The 21,793-nt window shown below is 41.5% G+C and overlaps 1 protein-coding gene across 1 annotated transcript; it reads left to right on the top strand.

Moving 5' to 3' along the window:
• The first annotated feature begins 6,005 nt into the window (after positions 1 to 6,005).
• On the top strand, positions 6,006 to 20,166 carry LOC137596800 (vomeronasal type-2 receptor 1-like). Its single transcript, XM_068317554.1, has 13 exons — positions 6,006 to 6,238; positions 6,819 to 7,076; positions 7,601 to 7,944; positions 16,349 to 16,508; positions 16,698 to 17,001; positions 17,267 to 17,353; positions 17,446 to 17,553; positions 17,649 to 17,815; positions 18,000 to 18,477; positions 18,618 to 18,848; positions 18,951 to 19,074; positions 19,169 to 19,641; positions 19,726 to 20,166. The coding sequence occupies exons 1-13, from the start codon at positions 6,006 to 6,008 to the stop codon at positions 20,164 to 20,166; spliced, it is 3,408 nt and encodes a 1,135-aa protein (XP_068173655.1).
• The last annotated feature ends 1,627 nt before the right edge of the window (positions 20,167 to 21,793 follow it).

Raw genomic sequence — 21,793 nt, 5'->3', positions numbered from 1 at the left:
ATTAAGATTAAAAAGTTATTTGTCCTGAACTTTGTCCCATCTCTACCACAATCTGAGCCCTAAAAGGTCATTGTCCAAATGTATAATGCAAACTAAATATTCTCCATAATATATCTAAAATAAGTATTTCCAGGGAACAAACACTATTAATTTATAGCTGTATAATGATGATGATGATAAAGAACAACAACAATAATAATAAAATAATAATGAAATAATAACAATAATAATAATAATAATAATAATAAGAGTAACAATAAGAATATGAACACCTGGAGAGCCTTACAGGCCTGAGTTTTCAAATATTACACTAGCAAAGCATTCTAAATTTACGATTAACGGTGCTTAAGAAAGTGTGCAGCTCAGGACAATTATTTACCATACATTCAAATTAATGTACAGAACTCTTGATGACTGATGGAAACAGTTTGAAATCAAATATAAGCCTTTCTGAAATTTAATGCAGCAGCGGATGTAGTGATTAAGCTTGTATAAATTAAAATATTTGTGAGTTGTTGGGCCAGAAGGTTATGAAGGTCAGCTGATGAGTTGTGAAGAATAGATGGAGAGCAGGAAAGGATGCATTAATGCAGATTACTTTGAGTGTCTGTGACAATTTCCTATTTAATCTTATTCAACACGGAGATTATTTTGAATGATTTTGACAAAATGAATCTACGTAGCATGTTTTGTCAGTTGGATTTAATAAACTTTCACTATGATTGTGAACGATTGGATGGCGTTTCGTTTTAAGATTTTAAAACAAAACAATTTTTTCCTAAATAAGAAAAAGAAAATGTATGTGTTGTTAGTTTGATTTAATGACAGATGTTCAGACACAAAGTGTCTAACTGAGAAAATATTAAAAGATGTATTAAAAACAAATTTTATTCTCTCCCATATTAAACAAATTAGTGCTGCTGGCAATGAATTATAATTTTGATGTTGTTTCGTTAATTAATGTGAGTGGCTTGTTTTGAGAGAGACCTTCTTCTCAAATTTGAAATTAATTGATATCCAGTCCAACACCTGGTGAACTCCTGTTTCATAGCCTCGAGCTAGATGTCAGAAAAACAAAGTCAGAAAGACTTGCTTGTCTTCGCTTGCCCGCCCAGCCCCTTGTTTCCATATCAGGCCCCTGGGTACAAGGTAATTGTCAGGATTGAGGTGATGTCATGACACAATCTCTCTTGCACATTAAACACAATAACAAGTTTGCCCAAGTGTGTGTTACACTCCAGTGAATATTGTTGTTCACATGTGGTTAAAAGCAAAACACTTTGTACTCGTGATATTCCTTAAAGTATAAGTTCACAAACTAATCAGCAGCGCTAAAAACACACAACTACACACACACACGCATGCACGCTCGCACGCACGCTCGCACACACGCACACACACACACACACACACACAAACACACACACACCCTCCTCTGGTGTATGTCGCAAATAAATAATTGTATTGGGGCCTTTATTGTATTTATTGAAGCTTTTTGTTTAATATAATAATAAATATTCAATAATAATAATAATAATTCAAACTTTATTGATCCCCAGAGGGGAAATTCTCTTTACACTCTCAGTACATGCATTTCTGTTAGTTTTCAGCACATCACACACAGTGTTGTGAACAAGGCCCCTGAAACACAGCACACTAGGGGCCTGTAATCATGCAGTTAGTCCAGGGGAGGAAGAGTGACGGGTCGCGCTCGGAGGTCGCGCCCCAATGAGCAGCTTGTGGTGGGGACGGCGCCTTGCTCAAGGGCGCCTCGGCAGTGGCTGGGAGGTGAGCTGACACCTCCCACTGTCAGCTCACACTCCAAGGGATGTCATGGCGGGAGCGGGAATTGATCCACCGATGGCTGGGCGATCCGTCTTCAAGACATCTGCTCTACCGCTGGGCCACTGCCGCCCCAAATTTGAGGAAATAGCAAGTTTTATATTAATAAAATGAGCTACAGTAGGATGTTGTAAGTAGAAAACAACTCCAATTCAGTTAACCAAATTATTTCAACCACATTAATGACCAGATTTAACACTGTACACTATTCCATTTCTTTTTACCACATGTTTAGGGCTAATTGTGGGAAAATTGTGTTGTCGGTTTATCAAAACTGACACATGAAAGTGTTTTATATGCAGACTTAGTATAATTCTCCTAAGCTTTCATTATTATTATTTTATGTCACAAGCCAGTTATTAACCCAAGCTTAAATCTCTATTTCTGTCAGTCCCTTGATTTGTCACTATCTATCTATATTTGGTGTATCTGTTATACACTTAAATCCCCTTACACAGTATGACTATGAATATTAAAGTAATTAACAAACCATTAATACATTTAAGGCCCATTGTGATTCAGAATTTTCAGTTTCATCAACTTTACTGTGCCTCCTCGCCCTTTGTGGGTTATGTATGTATGTATGTAGGAAAACTCGATGGCGTAGTGGGTAGTTGTCATCACACAGCAAGGCGTTTCCGGGTTTGCGTCCCGCTCTGTGCAGAGTTTACATGTTCTCCCCGTGTCTACGTGGGTTTTCTCTGGGTTTTCGGCTTCCTCCCACATCCAAAAACATGTTCTCCAGGTTAATTGGCCGGTCCCAAATTGACCATAGGAATGAGAGTGTGTTTGCGTGTTTGTGTGTCTGTGTGTAGCTCCTTGGTGCACTGGCGTTGCGCCCGGAGTTTGCCCGCCTCACGCTCTAAGACAAGCTAGGATAGGCTCAAGCTCCCCGCGATTTGAGCAAGCGGATGAAGCAGATTGGAAAAATGAATGAATGTTTCTATGTAGGTATGTCACAAGCAAAAGCACACATCATTGTTTTAATGTGAACAAACATTATGTCTGAAAGGTGTATATGTATCATTTCTTCCAGAACAGGACCCTAAGCCATGCCACAACTGGACCTCACCAGCCAATGCAGCACTCTTCCCATGGCTAAAGCAAGATCCTCACATATAACATAAAACACATCTCATTAAGAACAAGAATCTTTCAGACTCTGACATACGTAAATAAAACGGAAATAATGTAAATTATTTTTTCTTTTTGTGTGGCCGGTATGAAGTGACCCTCGGACCGGTACCGGTCCGTGGGTCACTTGGGGGTATGGGACTACTGCTTTAGATGACTGAGAAGAGTCCCAAATCAATGAATTCCCGTATTTTCACTAATACCTAGCAGGTTACACAGCACATACTCTCACACAGGAAAAAAATCTTTTTTTTATTTTTATTTGTTGCTTACTGTAATTTTGTATTACTATAATGTTTATATGCCTCAAAACTATGAAGATGTCAACATGATTTAGATGCTCATATACACTACTCAGAACCATGCCAATTATGAATACGAATAATTATGAATATTAAGAAAGTTAGTGAATGGTTCATGTAGGTAATATAGATTGATTGATTTTGCAGTAATCTAAATGCTTGCCATTTAGTTGCAGTGCCAGATAAAAAACCCCAAAAACAAACAAACAAACAAACAAACAAACAAACAAATAACAATCTAGCTTCATACAGTAAGTAAGGTTATAGTTGATTAAATGATTGGCAGCTAAAATACATTCTGTGTATTTAGCTTCTGTGTATGGGGGCACATATGTTCTCTATACTTCACTGACTAATCTGATGATGTAAAAATAACTTTTTTAGCTAAAATATAATGATATTGCATGCACACAGTTTGAAATACCAAGTAATATATTTAAGGCTGGCTTTGAGCTACGCATCAAAACCTTTCAGGTCCACCACTTCCTTTGGTCAAAATTGCAAAATGTGCCTATAATCTTTCCCCTGACAGCACTGTCAGATGAAAGGATCCAATTTTGAGTCAGCAAGAAATCAGATTAAAACTGTTATTACCCCATATTGGGTTGTCCCATCCACTTTTTCCTCCATCTAGGCTCTGATAATTTGTAAGAATCATAGAACAGAATCTCAAACATGTCTCTCAATATCGGTATGCAACATTAGGAATAAACAGATTTCTCCAAGCCCTAAATGATTCCTTCACCACAGACCGTATGTTCTCCACTGACCATCACAACACAGATGACTCCACTTGATGACTCCACAAGCCACTTTTGAACTTTTTCCACTCAGGTTCCACGAGCTCAGCTTCCAATGAGAGGCCATAAGTGTGAACATTTATATTCACAACTTCTCGAAAAATCAATCAATCAATCAATCAATCAATCAATCAATCAATCAATCAATCAATCAATCAAACTTAATTTATAAAGTGCTTTTCATACAAAATGAGTAATTCGGAACATAGAGGAAACGCTATTCTGCACTTGCCACTTTGAAAGTAGGAAACACCAGAGAGAAGTTAATCGATATGGAGATATAAGGTGACTGTATGGGACTTCCGGTTGGATCATCGTTGAGATGGTCGCGTAGTGTGAGAGCTCCTCTTCCAAACCCGAGAAATATTACTATTACTTCCATGCAGGCTTAAAAAACTACTTGTGAAATATAACAATACGGGGGTACAATTTCTACCGATACACAGAGGTGTGTGTTAGTTGGAGCCGGTTAAAGGAGTTAAGTGCGAACATCGAGGCACTGTGCTTAAAGTTAACAATGTTAGCATCCTAGCTAGCAACAGGGCCGAGTTGCAGCTGATACTGAGTGAGCTCCAAGGGTTCCACCAAGAGAATAAAGAACAGCTGGAGATGATTGAAGAAGAAATCCTAAAGATGAACACCAGGTTGGACGAAGCAGAAGGGCGAATTGAAAACACGGAGGAGAGGATTCATAACACTGAGGACATTGTGATGGAGATGCTAAAGTTAAAGTTGCACGTTAGGCTGGAGGAGAAGTTCGTGGAGTTGAAGACGAGACAACAAACAGATTTTTTTTTTTTTTTTTTTGCTGAGGATGGCGGTGCGTGCACATACAGCGTTTTTTTTCGTGTTTTTTGTGTCTTGTCTCTCCGTATGTTTGTCCATCTTTGTCACGTCCATCTTCGACTTAGACCCAGCTGACGCGGAAGTGCTGCGTGAGTGCGGCCTGCTCCGGAGGCCTGGTCAACCACCGCCCCCCACTCCTGCACCCAGCCTACATTGGAAGCACCACAGTCGGAACATGCGGAAGCAGAAGCGGGGCAAGCGCGGAGGCATCCGGGCTAAGGTAACAGCTAGCTCTCACCAGCCGGCTATCCCGACCATCACACTCGCCAATGTACACTCGCTGGACAATAACCTAGACTACATCCCCCTGCTCCGTTCGTCAACTAAGTCTGTGGATGAGTGTTGTGTCTTTGTATTTGTGAAAACATGGCTCATTGACAGCATCCCGGACTGTGCCATTCAGCTGGACCGGCTAACATGCTACCGGGCTGACAGAGTGCTCATCGAGGGGGGGGGGGGACCCGCGGCGGGGGACTCTGTGTTTACATCAGGGATGATTGGTGCCGTGACGTTGCTGTGGTTTGCACACACTGTTCTCCTCTGGTAGAGCTTATAATCATCAGATGCCAGCCATTTTACCTGCCCAGAGAGTTTTCTGCCATATTGCTGGTAGCAGTATACATCTCTCCCAGCTCCAGTAACAACAGGAGTGAGGCACTGAATGATCTCTATCATCACATCAGTGAGCAGCAGACAGTCTACCCAGATGCCTTCCTCATTCTGGCACGGGAAACCCCAAGAGCGTGTTTCCAAAATTACATAGACATATCAACTTTGCCACCAGAGGGGCTAACATCCTGGACAATCTCTACACAACACATAAAGATGCCTACAAGGCCTGTGCCCTCCCCCACCTTGGGGCGTCAGACCACACCACTGTTATGCTAACGCCGGCATACAGAATGCTCGTTAGAGTCTTCAAACCTGTGGAAAGGCAGATACGGGTGTGGCCTGATGGGTCGTCTGAGGCACTCCGGGACTGCTTCTCAACCACAGACTGGAGCGTATTCAAAGACGCAGCCACCCACAACAACACCACAGACCTCCAGGAGTACACGGTGACCGTCACGTGAAAAAATGCATGGATGATGTCACGGTCACCAGAACAATCTCCGTTCGAGCCAACCAGAAGCCATGGCTGACAGTGGAAGTACACAGGCTCCTGAAGGCACGAAACGCAGCCTTCAGAGCGGAGGACAAGTTGGGCCTAAGGACAGCGAGGGCCAACCTGTCTCGAGGCATCCGAGTGGCCAAGAGACAGTTCTCCAGGAGGATCGTCACCCACTTCAGCAACAGCAGAGACACCAGGAACCTGTGGCGGGGGATTCAGTCCATTACGGACTACAAGACCCTTCCGCAGTCCTGCGACAGCTCCACCACTCTGCTGTACCAGCTGAATGACTTCTTTGCACACTTTGAGGCAGACAACAGCATCCCGGCACAGAAGAATCCACCTCCTCTTGGCGACATGCCGTTGACGCTTTCTCCGGCTAGTCATGCACCACATCAAATCTGCCCTCCCTTCAACCCTGGACCCTTTTCAGTTTGCTTACCTGTCCAACCGCTCGACCGATGACGCCATCTCCACTGCCCTACATTCAACCCTCACCCATCTGGAGACCAAAGACTTGTACGCCAGAATGCTGTTCATCGACTTCAGCTCAGCATTCAACACAATCATCCCCCAGCAGCTCATCCATAAACTGGACCAGGTTGGACTCAACACCTCCATACGCAACTGGCTGCTGGACTTCCTGACAGGGAGACCACAGGCAGTTTGAGTTGGTAACAACACCTCCAGCACCATCACACTGAACACGGGAGCCTCCCAAGGATGCGTATTGAGCCCCCTCCTCCTCACTCTGCTAACTCATGACTGTTTACCGACTTCCAGCTCTAACCTCTTCATCAAGTTTGCAGACGACACGACTATAGTGGGTCTCATCAACAACAATAATGAGACAGCCTACATATGGTGCCTGGCTATGTGGTGCAAGGACAACAATCTCCATCTGAATGTGGAGAAGTCAAAGGAGATTGTTGTGGACTTCAGGAGAACATGCACTCAGCATACTCCATTAAACATTGATGGTGCTGCAGTGGAAAGGGTCAGCAGCACCAAGTTCCTGGGTGTGCATATCTCCGAGGACCTGTCCTGGGACCGCAACACCCCCCGCTGGCCAAAAAAGCCCAACAGCGCCTCTACTTCCTCCGCAAACTGAGGAGAGCAAAAGTCCCACCCCCCATCATGCTCACCTTCTACAGAGGCACCATTGAGAGCATCTTAACCAGCTGCATCACTGTGTGGTATGGCACCTGCACCGTTTCCTGCCGTAAGACCCTGCAGCGCATTGTGAGAGCAGCTGAAAAGATCACTGGTGTCTCTCTCCCTTCCCTCACAGACATTTACAACACCCGCCTCACCCGCAAAGCCATCAGCATTGCAGGTGATCCCACCCACCCCACTCACAGCCTTTTCAGCCTGCTGCCATCAGGTAGGAGACTGCAGAGTCTGCGGGCCAGAACCAGCAGGCTCAAGGACAGTTTCTTTCACCAGGCGGACAGGAGGCTCAACTCCCTCCCTGCTCTGCTCCCTGCCATAGCCTTGAACTCTACCCTCACACTGCCCTGCCCTCTCCCCAGCACCTGACTACCCCCCCCCCCCCATCAACTCAGGGACTACGCACACGTCACTTCCCCTACGAGATTAAGGAGTGTACAGAGATGTTTACCATCCCTTGTGTTTCGTCTAATATTTCGTCCTGTACTGTCTGATGTACTCTGTGTTGCACTGCCTGTGTTGCCCTGCCTTTGTTGTCCTGCCTTTTTTGTCCTGTGTTTCCCTGCCTGTGTTGTCCTGCCTGTGTTGTACTACCTGTGTTGTACTACCTGTGTTGTAATACCTGTGTTGTCCTGCCTGTGTTGTCCTGCCTGTGTTGTACTACCTTTGTTATACTGGTTGTGTTATACTGCCTGTTGTATTGTCTGTGTTGTACTGCCTGTTGTACTGCCTGTTTACCGTGGGTCAGAGAGGACTGCAATTTCATCTGTGCTGTATGTTGTGCATATTTGGTACATTTGACAATAAAGCTGACTTTGACTTTGACTTTGATTTACGGAGTACCGTAGGAGTCTGAGACGGACTCACAAACGATCACTTTGTTTATGGAGAAGTTGCTCTGAGACGGTCTCGGTCTGCCGCAGACACTCCGTGTCTCAATGTTGAACGAGCGCACCGCTCGGCTGGACCAAAGCCACCAGAAGACGCTCCGCCATGCTCCATCGTAGCTATGTTTGTCAGCTTTAAGAGTAAAGAAACAATACTTGGCAACGCCTGGCAGGATAAAGGCTTCACCTGGCAGGAGAGCCAGATTCACCTGGACCACGACTATCCACCGCTCATTCTCAAAAAAAGAAGAGAATACGCTGAGGTCCATAAGATCCTGAAAGAGAACCAAATCCAGTTCCAGACCCTCTTCCCGGCCAGACTTCGAGTCAGGTACAAAGACGGTACGAAAATGTATGAAATGATAAGGAGGCAACGGAGGATTTATCCAGCCGAAGATCTTCAGACCTCCGGCCACAATGGAGCAGATCCAGAGGCTGACCTGGAGGAGAGTGGACCAACAAGCAAAGAAGGGCCCGACCCAGGATGAACATGAATCGACCTACAAGGAGAAACTTCACACCTTCAGGAGAACCTCACCAGCTCCATCTACGACCTAACGAACCATGTATGAGACGGTATGCCCCCTCACTTTTTTTGTTGCTCCTCCTAATAAACTGAGAACATTAAGGTGAAAACTATGGTAGAGAGGGTTTTGGATATTTAAAGGATTCTTTCGGGTCCATTTTTGCACTATGTTGACTGTCACACATAAGGGCCCCTTCAGTCGGACACAGGTGGGTTTTCCCAGGGAGCTACTGTCAACAGGCTCAGTAGGGTCAGGTTAATAGACCCCTACGTAGGGAGTCACTGTTCATTATGTGTGCCACGTGTGTTTATGGGGAGTTTATTCTTTTGTGTTATCCTTGTGTTTACACTTTGCTCGTTCCAGCAGGGTGGGGGGAGTCTAGGGGGGTCACAGGAGCATTCCAGACAGGAATCCCCTAGATGCAGAACAGGTCTATGAGAGTGGCTACATTCAATATTTATGGGTTACTCAATCCTATTAAGAGGTGGAAATTTTTTTTCCAAACTTAAAAAAGAAAAGGTTCAAGTAGCCCTCCTACAAGAAACACATCTTGATGACGTAGAACATGCCAAACTAAATAAATCAGGATTTAAGCATGTCCATTTTTCCTCTCATAATTCAGGGAAGCGGAGATGAGCGGCCATCCTCATACCTATTGCAGTAAATTATGAACATACTGTATATCTGCGTATAAAGCTAAAGAAGGTAGATTTCTCATACTTGTAGGTAAAATAGAAGGTATTGTTGTGAGCCTCTTTAACGTGTATGTTCCCACTAACAGTAACTGATCTTTCTATAAATATGTATTTGACCTAATGACAACTAACACTGAAGGGATAGTGATATGTGGAGGTGACTTTAACATCTGACTTAATCCAAAACTAGATTCCTCAAATGGAAGATCTGATAATAAGAAAATTAGTAAAAAAGTAAACATTTTGACGCAAGAAATGGGTATTGTAGACGTGTGGAGAGAGATGAATCCAATTAGTTGTGACTATAGTCACTATTCATCCTCATACAATGTCTATTCTCGTATAGACTATTTTTTATATTTAAAAAAGATCTCCACAGACTAGAGAAGTATGAAATAGGCCCATGTACAATATCAGATCATAGCCCAATTTATGTGTCATGTCACCTCAACTATAAGATTAGATCGACACACTGGAGGCTAAATTCAAACATTTTAAATAATCCAATTATTAAAGAGAAACTTCAAACCGAAATTAATTTATATTTGGAAAAGAACGACAATGGAGAGGTGATTCCGTCTGTCCTCTGGGATGCCTTAAAGGCGGTTATTAGAGGTAAGATAATAGTAATAACCTCAACCGAAAGGAAAATCAGGCAACTAAAACTTAAAAATTTGGAAGAAAAATTGAAAAAACTGCAGAGAGCACTTGGCAACACAAAGTGAAGCGACAAAATCCAAAATGGCAATACTAAAAAAGGAAATTGATCAAATAAATACAAATGAAATCTTAAATAAGCTTCTTTTAACAAAGCAACAATACTATGAAGCAGTAGGGAAAGCAGCTAAACTCCTAGCATATAAACTGAGAAAACAACAGGCAGATAGAACTATACATAAAACAAAAAAACACTAGAACAAATGGATTAGAGAGTAGCCTGGAAAAGATAGAAGAATGCTTTGAAATTTTTTATTAAAAAAACTATTCACAACCACAATTGAAAGAGGAACATCATATTGATGATCTTCACTACACTTACCAAAGGTTACATAGGAACGACATTGTAGACTAACATCTAAAATAACAATAGGAGAACTAAAGTCGGCCATCGGGAGACTAAAAGCAGGCAAGTCCCCGGGGACGAATGGTTTCACCTCTGAATGGTATAAGGTGATGTATGACCAGCTCGCCCCAACACTTTTAAGAACATTACCCCACCATCATGGAGAGAGGTGGGGAATTATCGTCCAATCAGTGTTTTGAATATTCACTATATACTGTTCACATCCATACTACCCAAAAGATTAGAGCTGGTTTTACCAGAGCAAATATATGACAACCAGACAGGATTCACTAGATATAGACAGACCCAGGATAACATTAGGAAAACACTACACGTTATAAAAAAGGCAACGCAACATAAGCTGGACACACTCATCGTGAGTCTAGATGCGGAGAAAGCTTTTGATTCGGTATGATGGTCATTTCTCTATAAAGTTCTATCAAAATTTGGATTCCACAGGTCACTAATTAGTACTATTGCTGCACTGTATGATAAACCTACAGCCAAAATCAAAATTAACAGAGATCTAACCAATTCATTCATTCTGGAAAGAGGAACAAGACAGGGGTGTCCTATATCCCCGCTCCTTTTTTGCATTGTTCATAGAACCTCTTAGTCAGTGGATTAAGGAGAGCTCAGATATTAGGGGGGTGACGATGACATCTGGGGAAGTTAAGTTGGCCCTATTTGCTGACTATTTGTTAATATATTTAACACAACCCACAGAGACACTCCCAAAATTAATCAATATATTAGAAGAATATGGATTTCTCTCTGGGTACAAAATTAATGTTAATAAAACTCAGATATTAGCACTTAACTATGACCCTCCAACTGAAATTAGAAATTTATATACCTGGAAATGGGAAGCAAAGTCAATCAAATACCTGGGTGTATTAATACCTAAAGATTACTCAGAAATGTTTGAACTCAATTATGGTCCTTTGTCAGATTTTATTGTTGTATTTAAAGATGGACAACTGTCCCCTTTCTAAGTCCCCTTTCAAACTCTCGGGTGGAGTCAATTAGGATGAATATTCTCCCTCGAATGCTTTATTTATTTCAGTGCTTGCCAGTCAGAATACCCTCTAAACAATTCACAGAATGGGATAGGTTACTATCCCAGTTTATATGGCAAGGGAAACGAACCAGAAGTGAATTTAAAACTCTGCAGCTGAGAAAGGATCAGGGTGGAATAGGCCTTCCCTGCCTGCAGGAATGTTATTTGGCAGCTCAGCTGAAGCCATTAGTTTGTTTATGCTCCCCAACATACACTGCAGGGTGGAAGAGAATTGAAAATACAGTATTTTCCGCACTATAAGATGCACTGGACTATAAGGCGCACCCTCAATATTTTGTTTGTTTCATAATTTATTTCATATATAAGGGGCACTGAATTATAAAGCGCACACAATAAAAAATAAATAAAATTTATTTGATAAACTTCAGGCTCCGTGGTGCACTGGAGTCGTGCCCGGAGTGTCCCCCGCCTCACGCCCTAAGCCGCCGAGATAGGCTCCGGCTCCCTGTGACCCATTGCGGTGGATATTGCGGTGGTAATCTGAAGATGACTGATAAACTGCAGCACCTGTAGTTGCGCAATCTGTCCACTAGATAGAGCCGCGCTGCTCAGGCAGTTATGATTGCATTCATGACTTCCTGACAACCTTTGAATGGCCCCTATTGTTATGTCAATAAGCCATTCTGAGCCTCATCAAGGAAACCTGATCACTTGATCACTTTGCCATCTTAGAAAGAAGTCATCCCGGATATTAAAAAACCTGACATTAAAAACTGGTTAAATTCATTACGAGTGCAGTCAGTGCAAACAGAGCGGATTATTTCCTGATCTGAAGTTCGAAGCAGATATTTAAGCTCCGACGTTCATCTTCATTTATTAATTAAATATTGTTTCGATCGATCGGTAGTCCAGTCGGAGGTGAGGTGCAGCTATTTGCTGCTGTGTGTCCTAAGCAATTGTTTAACTAGTTTTTAATGTCAGGCTGCTAATTTACTGGCAAATATGACGCTGTTTTACTCCTAGAACTGACTTTAACGTCGGTGTCTCACCGCAGTGAATCTCACAGCACGTCGCTGCAGACAGAATACACAAGCCTGAATGTGCCCCTCCGCCGCCCGCCCAGAGCTATCAACTACATTTGTAAATCAGTTGCAGCACACCCGTTGGCACCTTTGTCTAGCAGTGACTCTGCTCTTGAAATTTCAGAAAAGGCTGGAAGTTCAGCTTTGAGGGTCTTTCATTGACCTTTATGTCAGTTTCTCCGTGTGTTTCCACAGACTAATATAATTGACCGTCACTAGGTTCCAGATGACAGCACAATGGCATTTTTAAGACCAATTAAGTTTAAAGTGGGTTATTTCCAACGCCAAATAGTTAGGAAATACTGAGATCAGTCAGTCAGTCAAACTTTATGAATAGAATTGTTGAACGTTCCTTATGTTTTGCTACGTAATCACCGGTGCTCCTACAGTCTGCTCTACCGTCTGAGAGCAGCTCAGTCAGGGCCGAGACTTCGGTGACGCCCCTTGACTACCGTTGTTAGGGGGCGTGGGCCCGAGTGCCGTGTGAGGGGGCTCCTCTGGTGGCGGAGTGCGGGATGACTGGCGGCCAGACTGCCGGCTTTTTTTCACGATCATGTTTTTAACCAATATTAATATGAATATTAATCAATATATAAGACGCACCGGATTATAAGGCGCACGACGGGTTTATGAGAAAATTTTAGGCTTTTAGGTGCGCCTTATAGTGCGGAAAATACGGTAGTTATTAAAGGAATACCTATTGCAGCTATAATAGCAGATAAGACACTACAGGATGAACTGATGGTCTCAAAGGAACTTTTCTTGGATATTATACTAAAATCTTGGCAAGAATCAATTAAAATGTGCAAATTAGGGGAATCTGTTAAGATCATGAGGTGGTGTGCATTTGACTCAGACTTTGCACCAAACAAAAGTGATATCGTATTTAAAAGATGGATTTCTAAGGGTTTAACGTCATATCACTCATTTGTCCACAAAAGGGTGTTCCAGAGGTTCCAGAGGACGGTTTCTATAGATATTTGCAAGTTAGACACCATTTCATTCATAATTTGGAAAAGACTGGGGGAAGACTCGCTACAGGATTCCAACAGGCATTCTTGGCATTAACTCAGTCTCAAACTTGTCAGAAAATAATTTCTGTGTTATATAATGTAATCCAACAGTCCAAAACTGAGAGTACAGAGTACATAAAAAGGAAATGGGAAAAATAATTAAATATAGAGATCTCTGAGGGGAGTTGGAACAAAATATGCAATTTGCAGTGGACGGCAACAGGATCAAATACTTGGCGTGAATTTTGTTGGAAGAATGTGGTGAGTGTTTTTATTACACCAACTCAGAAACGGTATCAGGGCAGTGGAGACACGTGTTGGGGAAAAAAGAAGCTAACCACTCTCATATCTTCTGGAAGTGTACCATCATACAACCTTACTGGAAAGAGACTCACAAACACATAAATAATATATTTGGTTCAAGCATTTCTTTTAGGTGTGAAAATTTATATTTGGGAAATATATCAACTGAAAATGTCTGTAACAATGTTAAGAAGTTGCTTGGCATTCTGCTTGCAGCAAGTAAAAAAACTGTCACCAGAAAATAGCTAAGGGTTGAACAACTCACTGTTGATGAATGGCTGGACATTATATATGGAAAAATTGTCATTTACTCTTAAGGTACAAAGAGACAAGTTTTATCACATTTGGTCCAAATTGACAGAATATGTGAAACCTGTAAGATCTGACTTCACCTGAATGTTGCTATACACTGTAGCCCGATTAACTACCTCTTTCAATTTGTCAGGTGTGTGTATGAAGGACTGCTGAAGACCCCCAAGGGAAACTCCCCCTGTTAGTGCCCTTTTTTTTTTCTTCTCCCCCTTGTGTTGTTGTTCTTGTCAGTCAGTCAGTCATCTCCAGATTACCACCGCTATATCAGCCGCTGCGGGTCACGGGGAGCCGTAGCCGATCTCGGCAGCATAGGGCGCGAGGCGGGTGACACTCCGGGCATGACACCAGTGCACAGCGGAGCCACACACAAAGACATACAACCATGCACACACACACACACACACACACACACACACACACACACACACATACACACACTCATTCCTACGGGCAATTTGGAACGGCCATCAAGCGCATGCTTTTGGAGGTGGGAGGAAGCCGGAGAACCCGGAGAAAACCCATGCAGACACGGGGAGAGCATGCGAACTCCGCACAGAGCGGGACTTGAACCAGGGTCCGCCATGTTGGGGCGGCAGCACTAACCACTGCGCCACAGTGCCGCCCTTGTTGTTCTTGTATTTGTTAAAATTGAAAATTGAATAAAAACACAAAAATGAAAAAAAAAAGATGTCTGTATAGATTAAAATTCAGTAAATAAAAGTAATTAAAACAAATAAAATAAGGTTAAAGGCTGGACTAAAAAAATACACATTACATTAATTTCCTCATTATCTATATGATGAATTAAAGTGTATACTTTAATTCATCATACCTCTCACTGACTGGCTCACAACTGTTTATGAATACCAAAATATGTTACTTTCTATTATCTATTACCATCTGTCTGCCAGTGTTCTTCTTACTCTCTTACTATTTTTTGTAATTCACTCAGTGACTGGGGAATCAGCACAGACTTAGGGGCTTCAATTATATTCAATCCCATATTCCCAAGAAGATAATTGTGGTTCAATTGCAATGTCTGTATTGTTTATTGTTATTTCCAACCAGGTAATTTTCAGAAACAATAAGGCTGACTCCTCCCCCTAAGAGTACAAGATGCTTTGAGTCAAATACATTAGTCAACAAAGTACAGGAAATGTCTTTGCTACAGTACTGAGCATTCTCTGCCTCACAGCCCCTCACGCCCTTCTCTTCAGGGACACAGAAAAACCTCTATGACCTGAGGCTGCATAGACGTAGAGCATGTAAATTATTGTTTGCTACTCACATTGGAGTGCTGTGTTTTGTAGCCGGTGGGCTTTGTCTTGATAATGATCTACATAACCCTCTAATGGCTCATTATTTTCATCATATTAAACCTATTAAAACTCCATGCAAGAATACAAACAAAGAAAAACAACAAGGAATAAAAACATTTTGAACGTGATTTTGAACTCATCAGCTATCTCAGGGCACTTCTTGTGCTGTGGGTCTATGTAATGTGCTGACACTGATATGCAAAGCAATAAATAATTGACTTCACTTAAAAGTATGTGTGTGCATGTGTGTGTGTGTGTGTGTGTGTGTGTGTGTGTGTGTGTGTGTGTGTGTGTGTGTGTGTGTGTGTGTGTGTGTGTGTGTGTGTGCGTGCTTGCATGTGAGTCTGTGTGTTTCTGTTTGAAAATTTTATTTTGGAGCCCAGTGTGACGTGAGTCGACTGCCTGCTCCTTCAAATCACTGAAGGACGATTTAGGCCCAGTCAGGCAGACACAGTGACTTGACACACCTTGTGTCTTTCTCCATTATGATCAAATGCTCATTCTAATTTGTAGTTGTTGTTGTTACTGGCGACATGGGTCCTCTTTTTTCCTTTGATCAGAAGCTCTAGGGAAATTAATTGAATCTGACAGATGCAATATGAGATTCATAGCATATATAGGCTTTAGTACACTGCCTGAGTCTTGACACCACAGATTGCATGTAGTGTCTGTCCGGTGTAAAATGAGGAGGTACCATCCTGACTTGTCATCTACCAATTTACTGTCTGTATGTATGACATGAATTAGTAATGCATATTTATTCACTGGCTGTCAGCATACCTATACATGGCACTTGACTCAAAGAAATTATGTATTTTTTGATGAGATCACTAGACACAAGTTTTTCAGGGCGAAGAACAAAGCTTATGTTTTTCAGTGTCCTATGGTGTGTTATTCCCACTTCAACAAACTACCACCAAGACCAGAGCCACCGGTGTAAATTAATCCATGGATCTATGTCCCTGCCTGTTCTGGAAAAAAAGGGGGATATTATTTTGGGGGGACTCTTCTCCCTTCACGACATGGTGGTGGAACCTAGTCTGTCCTTCACGACTATGCCTCCAATGACACAATGTGCCAAGTAAGTAATTATTAACTAAAATTCTGTGAAAGTATAATGTCTGGACTGTAATATCACATGCCCAGCACAAAATCTAGCTGTCACAGTTCTGTACTTGAATGTTTTTCTTTTTACTTTCATTTATGATACTTACCTATAATGACACTGAAATAGCTTCAAGTTTTCAATGGATCTTTGCGCTGTTTCCAGATTTAACTTTCGGACATTTCGTTGGATGCAAACTATGATTTTTGCCATTGACGAGATTAACAGAAATGGAAAACTCCTTCCAAACATAACACTTGGTTATCAGATTTATGATTCATGCAGTACAGCTCATCAGGCTTTGAAGGCTGCCATGGCATTAATGGGGAGTGAGAAGGATTCATTAGTTGATGGGGAAAAGCAAAGTAAAGGCACCTGTCATGGAGCCATACCAGTGGTGATAGGTGATGGCGGCTCTACTCAGTCTTTAGTGGTGGCGCGTATCCTGGGAGTCTTACATGTGCCACAGGTAATTTTTTTTTTTTTTTTTTTTCTCTGTAACATTTATATCCTCTGTATTAAAGCTGGCCTAGCCAGCAGTTAGAATAGTTTTTGTTTGTTTGTTTGTTTTTGTTTTGGGGTTTTTTGGTCATTACTATGTGGGGAGGTATCAAAGCCAAAACTATTAGCTTAAACCTTGTCATACTGCAGGTAAGTCCATGATGTTGGACGCAGTAACTTTTCCCTTCACTGAAGATAATTTTTTAATTGTTATTGTCACTTCCAATATTTAGGTTAGTTATTTCTCGAGCTGTGCCTGTTTAAGTGACAAAACGGAGTTTCCTACCTTTTTACGGACCATGCCCAGTGACTTATTTCAGGTTAGATATGGCAGACACATTGTCTATACACAAATAATAAACATGTTTCAATCAAAATCAATCTAATTATCTCTTCCTCTTTATATGTCCAGGTAGATGCACTGGTACAACTTGTCAAGTATTTTGGTTGGACATGGGTGGGTGTCTGTGCAGGGGATGATGCCTATGGCCGTGGGGGGGCACAGATCTTTGTCAATGAGGTGGTTCACACATAATTTTGACTACATAACTTGAATTAAACTGCAAATATAGAACAAAAACAGGTTTTCATGTATCTCCCATGATGCTGTCTTAGGTCAGAAAGTTTGGTGCTTGTGTTGCTGTCCATGAGGTCATACCTAAAAACAGAGCACAGGCTGCAATATCATCTATTGTGTCCAAGATCAGCTCCTCTGGGGCTCGGGTGATTCTAGTGTTTGCTGTGGAACAAGATGCAACTGCATTTTTTGATGAAGTACTCAGGTAGGACGGTATTAATGGTGTTATCATTAATACCATTTATTAATTAATGATTAAGAGTTCCCAAGTTTTAATTTCGTGAGTTAATTTTTAAAATATTTTATATGTTTGTGTGTGTGTGTGTGTGTGTGTGTGTGCGTGCGTGCGTGCGTGTGTGTGCGTGTACGTGTGTGTGTCTTGAATTTAGGGTAGGGCTGACTGGGATACAGTGGCTGGCCAGTGAAGCTTGGAGCACAGCTGCTGTCCTCTCTAACCCCAAAAAGTACCACCATATCCTGCAAGGTTCAATGGGATTTGCGATTCGGCGAGCAGACATCCCTGGATTACAAGACTTTCTGCTTCACTTGCACCCCTTGAGCCCAAATGCCCTCAAGGACCCCTTCTTTATACCATTCTGGGAAGAGGTGTTTCAGTGTAGCCTCGGTGTGCAGAATGAAGGCCATCAACACAATGCTCAGAGTAAACCTCCATGTACAGGAACAGAAGAGCTGGGGACTGTGAAAAATATTTACTCGGATGTGTCACAACTAAGGATTTCCTACAATGTCTATAAGGCTGTGTATGCCATTGCCCACACACTCAAGGCAATGAAAAGTTGTGTAAAGGGAAAGGCACCATTTCCTCTGCAGGAATGTCCAGAAGCAGACAGAATACAGCCGTGGGAGGTACCATCCTATAATTTCATTGATTCAGTGCAAAACCAATATTTTAATATTACAATCATACCTGTAAATGTACCAATTACAATTACTGATATATGACAATACTACATATCATTTTCATTGTGAGCACATTCTCCCCTCAGCTGCTTTATTACATAAGACAGGTGGAATACATAACCTCATTTGGTGATGAAATTATGTTTGATGAGAATGGTGATCCTGCAGCCATGTATGACCTAGTTTCCTGGCACTTGAACCCAAATGGAAAAATTGAATTTGTTAACATCGGAAAATTTGATGAGACAACTGCAACTGGAGAGAAAAAACTTCATGTACAGGAAAAAAACATTGTTTGGAATGGCAACCAATCTGAAGTATAAGTCTCACAAAAAATATGTCTAATGCAATTATACTGTATATTTGCTTATTTTAGTGACTATTAAATCAGTGTGGTATCTGTTTCTTAATTTCCTCAGGTTCCCTTGTCAGTGTGCAGCAATATTTGTCCCCCAGGTACTCGAAAGGCAATCAGACCACACTTACCAATATGCTGCCATGACTGTGTGATTTGTACAGCAGGACATATAAGCAATAAAACTGGTGAGAACACGCTAACAGTATGTTTGTGAATCTACTTAGAGTTACAAAGGTAAAGCTACAGTACAACAACTGAAGACTTATTGTCTTCTTTTAGATGCCATAGAGTGTATGCAGTGCCTGCCGCAGTTCTGGTCAAATGCTGAGAGGACAGCCTGTGTTCCCAAACATGTGGAGTTTCTTTCTTTTAGTGACACCATGGGCATCACTTTAATGGCCATTTCCCTCCTTGGCTCCTTTTGTACCTGTGTTGTGATCTTTATATTCTCCTACCATAGGACCACTGCTATTGTCAGGGCCAACAATTCAGACTTGAGCTTCCTGTTGCTCTTCTCCTTGACCTTATGTTTCCTGTGTTCTCTGACCTTCATTGGGCGACCGTCTGACTGGTCCTGCATGTTGCGCCAGACAGCATTTGCGATCATCTTTGTTCTATGTATATCTTGTATCCTGGGGAAGACTATTGTGGTGCTACTGGCCTTTAAGCCTACACTTCCAGGCAGCATTATCATGAAATGGTTTGGGCCTTTGCAGCAAAAGGCAATCATTACTTTGAGTACCCTAGTCCAGGTAAGGCCTTCATTTAATGTGGCTCAACTATTTTAGGGATATATTTATTTATATTTTTGAAAACAAATATTTCCTTTTATGCAGGCAGTCATATGTATGGTTTGGCTCATTGTTGCTCCCCCCAGTCCTCAAGAACTGATACTGCGTGGGAGTTCTAATATCATTCTGTTGTGTGACAAAGGGTCACCCATAGCTTTTGCTCTTGTTCTGGGCTACATTGGTCTGCTGGCCTGCATTTGCCTTTTTTTGGCCTTTCTGGCAAGGAAACTACCAGATAATTTCAACGAGGCCAAGCTCATCACCTTCAGCATGCTCATTTTCTGTGCAGTTTGGGTTGCTTTTGTTCCAGCCTACATCAGTTCTCCAGGGAAGTACTCTACAGTCACTGAGGTGTTTGCAATTTTGTCATCTAGTTATGGACTGCTGGGCTGCATATTTGCACCAAAGTGCTATATAATCCTTTTAAGGCCTGAAAAGAACACAAGGAAACGCTTGATGTCCAAAACTACTTCTGGCAAATTTTAGGACATTATCTTTGTTGCATTTACTGTAGTGGGCTTCCAATGATGACTTTTCTCAGAAAATAAAATATATGTTTGACCCTCTTCACATCACTGTGTGATTTTGTAGAGATAAAATGTAAGCAGGTGGTGGCAGCCTGTCCTTGAATATGAACAGCTACATTTCACCACCAGTCGGCAGTAGTTTGCTGTCGTTTGCTGCAGTAAATGTTGTTGTCGTCTTACTAATGCGGAAAAAAAAATTTACTCTCATGTAAATGCATTTAGGTTTTGTCCCCAAGAACTATCTTTAGCTTTCTATTATAGTAAAGCAATAATTTCTTGTGTGCTGACAGATCAGCATATTTTAAGCTTATGAAGTCATTGTTTCACTGACTCTATGTATAACCAACAAATATATAAACACATCATTGTTGTTCAATGCATAACACAGTGGCTTTGTATTGGGACAAATACTAAACCCACGCATGTCACCAGTGCAATTCTGATGTTATTTAATCAGCTCATCCATGAGCTTCTCCTGTCAAGTGAATGAGGGGTTACAGTTTTTGATGAAGAGTGGTGGAACATATTATATATTTTGTTTCAATGCACACCTGTGTCGTAATCATGTCCAGTCAGCCTCTTGACACTTTTCAGATACCTAGATTATGGACAAACACTCAAAAACAAGGACATAATTTAGCTTTTTGTGTGCAAAAGTTTTGTACTTCTACTTCAACTCATGCAAAATGGGAGCATGAACCAAATTGTTCATGTTTTTCTACAGTAGGTAACTACAGGTTGTGATGTAATTCTATGAGTATTCTGTAGTCTGTAGTTTTTCCCATGTTAAAACTACACATTAACTGAAGTAATCAGCTACAGTATGTGACACTCCCTGAATGTTCTCACCGGGAATGTGAAAGAAAGCTCACTGTTAGATCTGAATAGGATTTGGCAGCAGTGTCCATGCTGATTTGACCTGAGATAGAATGATGAGGCCCAGTGTCTCTGAGGAATACTCTGTGGAAATCAAGTTGTCGTTGGGTAATTAAATTATCATACTCTGGAGGCCTTTACATACAAACATAACACACGGCTGTTCCCCATGATAACAAACTAAAACATCAGAGTATTTTCCTTCTTGCCACAGCTGCTCTCTGGTTAACACTAACTATGTAACATACACAGATCTGCTGCTCTATCCAATGCACTGGAATAATAAATTGACAGAGGGAGAAACATTGGAATCTTAGACTTCCATCAAGTACAGTAAGGAAAAAACATTGATCAACAACAGGGTTTTATTTAGTTTATTATTATATATTTATTTCTACATTTCACTCTTATTTTTTAAATTTTCAGTATGTTTTACTGTACTTTTGGTTGTTTTGTGTCCTGACACAGATTATAGCAAAACAGTGAATTTTTCTACATAATGCACTGTCTGTATTTCATCTTGATTTATAATTCCAGATTATTTATACGATAAAACTCTACTTCTACAATAAAGCTGTCAAATTAAAAGAATACAGTCAAAAAATAAAGTGTGGCAAAGTCTTAACAAGAGAATAATCATGGATTCATACGAATCCGTTCCGAGGAACGTTGAAAGATGATATGTTGAGATGTTGCAATGTTGGAGAGAC

This window comes from Antennarius striatus, chromosome 6, assembly GCF_040054535.1.
Source record: "Antennarius striatus isolate MH-2024 chromosome 6, ASM4005453v1, whole genome shotgun sequence".
Lineage (NCBI taxonomy): Eukaryota > Metazoa > Chordata > Actinopteri > Lophiiformes > Antennariidae > Antennarius > Antennarius striatus.
The sequence above is the reverse complement of the archived record's forward strand: the minus strand, read 5'-3'. Positions and strand labels throughout refer to the sequence as shown.

What these genes read in the sequence shown, in the direction of transcription:
- LOC137596800 (XM_068317554.1), top strand. Translation starts at nt 6,006, where the DNA reads ATGGATGATGTCACGGTCACCAGAACAATCTCCGTTCGAGCCAACCAG. An exon ending in CACAGATCTTTGTCAATGAG is followed by an intron (nt 17,554 to 17,648) that starts GTGGTTCACACA and finishes ATGCTGTCTTAG; the next exon opens with GTCAGAAAGTTTGGTGCTTG. An exon ending in CTTTGAGTACCCTAGTCCAG is followed by an intron (nt 19,642 to 19,725) that starts GTAAGGCCTTCA and finishes CCTTTTATGCAG; the next exon opens with GCAGTCATATGTATGGTTTG.